Here is a 6,091-nt window from a genome sequence, read left to right on the forward strand (position 1 = left end):
AGTGCAGAAAAGAAGAGTCTTAAACTTTAAACGGGTTACGTCGTAGGAGCTGACTTTTTTATTTTCTTGAGGAAAACAGCACAACACTTTAAATTTGACATTTTACCCTTTTCTAGATGATCAATGATTTATCACATGAAAAAACGTTACTTGAGCGAATGGATAGATTGAATTAGACAGGAACTAATCCTCAACAAGGTGATGGCTGAAAAACCCTTCAATTTAACTTGCTCCAACTCCCAGTTTTCACTTTGGAAGCCTTTCTTTCCACCAAAACAGGAAGATTTGTTTTCTCTAATAATGCAACTCTCCATGCAAAGGGACCTGCATTTTTTCACCAGGAGCCTACACCTGGCATGGTACTCCATGGCACTTCACTCTTTCACTGGCTTGTAGTTTCTAATACAAAGTGAGACCAGCGAAACAAAATAAGTTTAACTTGCTTTAATTTCCATATTTTCAACACTAATGAGACAAGCGTGTGCTCATTTGAATTAATTTCAAGACCCATTCAGACTGAGTGCTGCAGGTACCGTCCTATCTGAACTCCCCACAGGCGGCTGATGCGCGTTTAGCAATTACCAGCCTCACTTATATTTTTACACAGCTGAAAAACGCACACATGGATTTACACAGATTTCAACAGTTTGCACATAAAATTAGTTTTTTAAACAAGTTTATTAAGACAGCATTCGGTAGTTTATTGTTAGTGGATTCCCACAGAGAACACGCACAAACAAGCGATTATATCCCCTCATCAGACTGACATTATTTGTGTGACTAACCATAGCCAAATAACCAACACCTTTCCATAAATTAAATGTAAACGATAGCCTGGAAGCCCTGTAGAAGTGAGAAAATTCTATTTCTAGTAATCTCATTTGTTCAAAATGATTTTTTTTAGCCTTTTTTTCATTAATAGAGGACAGAAAAAAAAAATATTTTTAAAGGCCAATCTTTCTGCATCCTTTTTTATGTGAAATGGGTGGAAATGTCTTTCTTTTCTTAATATTTCTTTCAATTTGCTCTTAAGGGCTTCTGTATCATAGACAAATTCAGCTGAAACGTCTCAGAGTGAATTTGAGTACATGTGTAGTTTTTTTCTCTTTTTTTAAAAAAAACATCAACAAACCGACTGTGCTTTGCTCCCGAATTTAAATTCTGACCATTTCAATGAATGAATACAAGTACATTGACTGCAAATAATAAACTCCTCATTTCTCTTTCTTCTCATTCTCTGGGCTGGAGTGAGTTGATGGCTTGGATCTGTGTAGAAAACCTCTCACTCAGATCTTGGTTGGTCTGCAGGAAGCCCCCCAGCCTCTTCAGCTGCTCTGTGTCCTGGGGAGGAGACAAAAAGTCAGGGAAAGTCCAAGTGTCTTTTCATCGACTGTGTGAGCAAATGCAAAGGGATGTCCATCACTGTTCTTCCCACCTGTGACTTTGCATCATCCTCAGCAGCAGCGTGCAGACACTCCTGCAACATCTCTTGCAGCAGCTCAGTTTCCCATTGGCTGACTAAGTCAGCGCTGGCCGTCGACTGGCTTACAGAGTCATGCTGTAGTCCATCAAACAAAGCAGCAGAGTCCATTTGGTCCACACCGAAGATGCATATTGACAAATCCACAGTCAGCATCTGCACGGAACAATGTGAAGAGACAAAACATCACGTATCCGATTGCTTTCCATTACACAGAATACTTCAGCTGCAGTCGTGAACAAACATCCTCACATTTTCCATTTGTTGTCCAGCTGTTGCCATCTGTGGTACGTGACTGAGCTGCTGCACAAAGTGTTTCAGAGCGGTCCAGTAGTGCCTCATCCATTCATCCTTCACACGAAACTCACAAGAATGCATCAACTCATTCCTGTATTGGATCACCTGAAGAAAACCCACACACAGAAATATCACAGAATACCAGTTAAAACACTGTTCAACTACTGCTGCAGCCTGTGAATAAAGAAAAAACACTGATACTATTTTGAATATTCACATACTAGATAGGTCTTTGTTTTCAATCCTAATTTTTTTGTGTAAATGTCAAGTATCTCAAATGACGTAGCAGACAATTCTCTAATTCACAACACATGATATAAGGCTTCAGTTCAACTCACTGTTGCCAACCAATCTTTTTAAAGATTTAAACCAAGACTTTTAAAACCACCCCCCTGCGGCCAGGGTCAGGCTTTTACCATAAATGAGCCGTGTGCAGATGCATACTGTTGCTCCTGTTGCCACCTTGTGTGAGAAAATCTAAAATGGCATTCTGTTACCTTACCCTGTTCCTGAATGAGCCACCAGCACTTCAAAAAGTGCTCAAGTGGTTGTTCAGAAGATAAGGTTGCAGTCACTAACCTTTTTTAGGTCACCAAATCTTTTGCAGAGCACGTCGTAACATACTGCTCTTTCCTCAGAGGTAGGTGACAGACCTCTTGCCTCGATTGTTGGTACCCTCTTTCTATCAAATACAAGGCAACAACCCTCATGCTGTTAGCTTAGCTTAGTTTAGCTTAAGGACAAAAAATGGGGTTACAGCTGAGCTGGCTCAGCTTAAAGATGACTAAATCCATCTGTGACTAAGAGCACCTCTGAAGCTCACAAAGTCTTACTTCTTATCTGGACGAACCCTCTCTTGTCTGCAGTGTCACATTTTCCTGAACTGAGTGACCACAAAGAGCAGAGCAGTTCAGTTACACACAAGGACGACTGATCTAAAACCACTGAAGAGCCTCAGGGCTGTGGACTTGTTTTTGGTTGTTTTTCTTTCTTTTTCCTTTTTAAAAAAAAAAAAAAAAAGCATAATAGCAGAGGAACTGATTACAGTCATTAAGGAAGTGTTACACTGCTGTCTAAGTGTGTGAAGGAAAGGAAGGTGTATGCATGTTAAAATTAATTTAGTGAATCATCACTATCACTATCTTCCTCAACTGCTTCCCATTCTGTGAAAATGTGCCTAAAATACCAATACTTTACCTAAATAGACAACTGTCTCTGTTATTCTGAAGTTATTACTGAGATTGAGTTGCAAATATAATAAAAGAAAGAAAGAAATGTTTTGTCATACAAACTGATTGTAAACATTCCCATTCTGAATTTGATACTGAAAGCTTAAAAGCAAACCCCAAAATGCAGACGTAAACATAGTGGACTTATAAGAGACCCTTATCAATTAAAAAAAAGATCATTTGAATCAGGAAAATATAAATCAGTGGAGGATTTCTGGGCGAGTTGCCTCCGTTTCGTGATTTTTGTATCAGTTGTTTCGACATGTGGTGGAGGCATGTTAAAATTCTTTGCATCGGCTGAATCTAGAATCTCAGCTGTCCAACGGTGTGCAACATGTCTGCCTTATTATACGCTACACCTGCATATGGGGATAATGTGACAGCGTTGGATTGCGAGCAGTTTCTAAGTTTCAAGACTTAAATGCAAGAATCGATGTGTTACTGTGACCGTTTTGGTCGATGTTTACCTGTCTCACCAACTTTGGATCCACAGAGGAGAAACATGTGCAGTAGTTGATCAGGTTGAGCAGGGCCGATGCATCGCACTGATCTGCCCCCCTCACTTTGGCCTGACCTCGTGGCATGTAGGCCTGTAGACAGACAGAGAGGGTGGGAAAACCTCCAAAGATCCACACATTTTTCCTCCGTGTAAAAAGTGTTTATTTAAGCAGCTACACAAGGTTCCTGCGCTAAAGGGCACTAAAAACCATATCTGTCCTTAAACATTCTGCCATGTTTTTAAGTCGTAGGTGACTGAAACCTTTTCGGAGGACCTCAGCCACACAGCAGAGACATTTTTATTATCCTCCCGGATTACTTAAGTTTATGTTTGTTTTTTGATAAATGGTGTTATAAATGTAATTCTTTTTAAGGGTCAAAAGAACAAATTATTAAATAATTACCAGGCATTTAGAGCATTGAAGTGCTGCATTTTAGTGGCATAACAATTAAACCCAATTATTTCTAAAAACAAACAACTTCAGTCAGATAGTCTTTTGTGCAAAGGACTCTTCCAAACTGAGGATGTATCAAAGCAACAAGCTGGTCAAATCCACTAAGCACCAAGGGAAAGAGCCTCAGTGCTTCTTTTATGATCTCCTTTACGTAGGAAACACAGGACCACGTTTTAGGAAAGCAAAAGAAATAATTCCATCCCACAAATCTTTGCTGCCGCATCATTCAAAGCGACTCTCACTTCTTTCCATACAGCCGTACTAACTGGGATTGATGCAGATTTATAAAACAAAAGGCAGATGAGCGTGAGCAGCCTGTAACTACAGCGCTTTTCACTTTGTTTTAGTTCTTTTTTTGAATGACCAACTTCGATATGAAGTAATGTTTTTTATCTTATTACACGAAGATGATGTATGTAACACAGTCTCTGCGAAACACCCAATTAAGATGTTCTTGTTGAGGGGTTTTTGAACATGTGTAGATTCAGCAGCACGTCGCAGCTTACTGTAAGTCTGGATGGATTCATGTTGCAGCGGGGCTGTCTTTTAAGTCTTAAAGCCTTCATTTTAAATTTCTGCTGCCATTTCTCTTTCTTTCTCGTAGCGCTACGGAAAGTTTCCAGCCTTTGTTGCCTCTGTCCCAGCTTTTTTCAAATGTGATCCTGACAGCTCGTTTTTTTCAGTGTTAACATGTCAGACAATGTCTTTCTTCTATTGTCAAGTGTTCTGTGCTCCCAATTACTCCCAACTTTTTTTTTTTTGGCTTCTTGTGTTTTCAAAATGTTTTTAAAGCCTCACACTCACTGATTGTTTTCAGGTTTAATTGAGAAATGTCACAACATTCAAATGTGGTGTTGGTACCTCGGTGTATATATCACATATACTTTATATGGCACTGAATTGGGAGGTTTTTACTAGCAAATACTGCACATTCAGTCCACTATTTTTACCCTCATGTGTATAAAAAGACAAAAACACATTTATACAGGGTGTATCTGCTCGAGCCAACAAGTAAGAGCCCTCTTGATGATGTGTAGCGCTCTGGAACTATGGTGAGAAGCTTGAAGGACTCGAATTAATCACCAGTAACATTGTTAGTGCAACAAGTCAAATGTGGACCACATTTCCCATAAGCCCTTGGCCCAATTGCTGTATTCTAAGTGTCTCATGAGGCAATAAAGCTGAGTTTCAGTGAATTCCAGCAGAACTCTGTCTGGATATGCCCAGCAGTTCCTCCTGATTGCTCTGATATGAGCAGTTCCAGCAGATTCAAGTCGAGCTTGTGTGTGAGGTGATTTATTTTAAAACTACCTTGGCCAGTTCCCAGTGGTCTGTCCCCCAGTGAGGAGGGAAACAGTTTGCCCAGTTGATGGTGGCATCAGGCTGCCTGTGGTGGGTCAGGATCACTTTCCGCCACTCGGAACACACTCTGCATACTGAGGAAAGCTACACAACCAGAAATGACGTATGACTTATATAAGAAATATTGTCTATAAGAAATATATGAACAAATACTGATATGGAAGTAGTGGACTCGTAATAACTAAATCGCAGTCGTTCTGTGGGCTCCCACAAGCCTGTCACTGCTATTTAGAAAACACAAACATGAATGACATCATACCGTATTCCCTCTGGGTTTGCATGAAGACGTCTCGCAGGGTTTCCGCAGCAGAGAGTTACGATTAAGCAGCTCACCGTGGAACGCTCTCATGTGCTGGTCGATATACGCATGGAGGCCATCTTTCAGTATGAGAAGACACCGTCCTGCCTTCAGCCAGTTCTTGTACTCTCTGTCATTGAGACGGAACGCCAACTCTTCATGGACCATCTCTGACTTATTTCCTGATGAGAAACACAACAAAGAGGCAGGGCAAGTTCAACGTCCTCGTGTTTAGCTCCACCCAACGAGTGCAAATAACACAGCGGCCACTAGATGGCGGTGTTTACTTTCGTAAGGCAGGTGCCTGCTGCTTTTACTGCAAACGGGGTGATAGAATCTAGATAAGAAATATACTTTGAAAAAAAAAAGCAAAAGAAAATATTATCAGGAGGTAAGCAACGGCAGTGTGGAAGTGTGGAAGTTAGGCTCCTGGTTTGAAGGTGGTTGTCTCTGTTGCCACGCAGAGCAGACT

General features: G+C 40.6%; 1 protein-coding gene across 1 annotated transcript; it reads right to left on the reverse strand.

Annotated features, from left to right (window-relative positions):
- Window positions 1-1,211: 1,211 nt before the first annotated feature.
- On the reverse strand, window positions 1,212-5,828 carry LOC140269033 (uncharacterized protein CXorf38 homolog). The gene is made up of 6 exons (XM_072364060.1): window positions 5,581-5,828; window positions 5,271-5,405; window positions 3,474-3,596; window positions 1,733-1,882; window positions 1,436-1,636; window positions 1,212-1,341 (listed from the first exon to the last, which is right to left on the reverse strand). The coding sequence occupies exons 1-6, from the start codon at window positions 5,785-5,787 to the stop codon at window positions 1,231-1,233; spliced, it is 927 nt and encodes a 308-aa protein (XP_072220161.1). The 5' UTR covers window positions 5,788-5,828; the 3' UTR covers window positions 1,212-1,230.
- Between the last annotated feature and the right edge of the window lie 263 nt (window positions 5,829-6,091).

This window comes from Leuresthes tenuis, unplaced genomic scaffold (assembly GCF_036924035.1).
Source record: "Leuresthes tenuis unplaced genomic scaffold, fLeuTen1.0.hap1 SCAF_14, whole genome shotgun sequence".
NCBI classification, from domain to species: Eukaryota; Metazoa; Chordata; class Actinopteri; order Atheriniformes; family Atherinopsidae; genus Leuresthes; species Leuresthes tenuis.

Bases quoted from the DNA above. Each gene is read 5' to 3' on its own strand.
- LOC140269033 (XM_072364060.1), bottom strand. From the start codon at position 5,787: ATGGTCCATGAAGAGTTGGCGTTCCGTCTCAATGACAGAGAGTACAAG. The intron at 3,597-5,270 runs GTAGTTTTAAAA...GTCTGTCTACAG, and splicing joins ACCACTGGGAACTGGCCAAG to GCCTACATGCCACGAGGTCA. The intron at 1,637-1,732 runs GTGAGGATGTTT...TGTTCCGTGCAG, and splicing joins CTGGACAACAAATGGAAAAT to ATGCTGACTGTGGATTTGTC.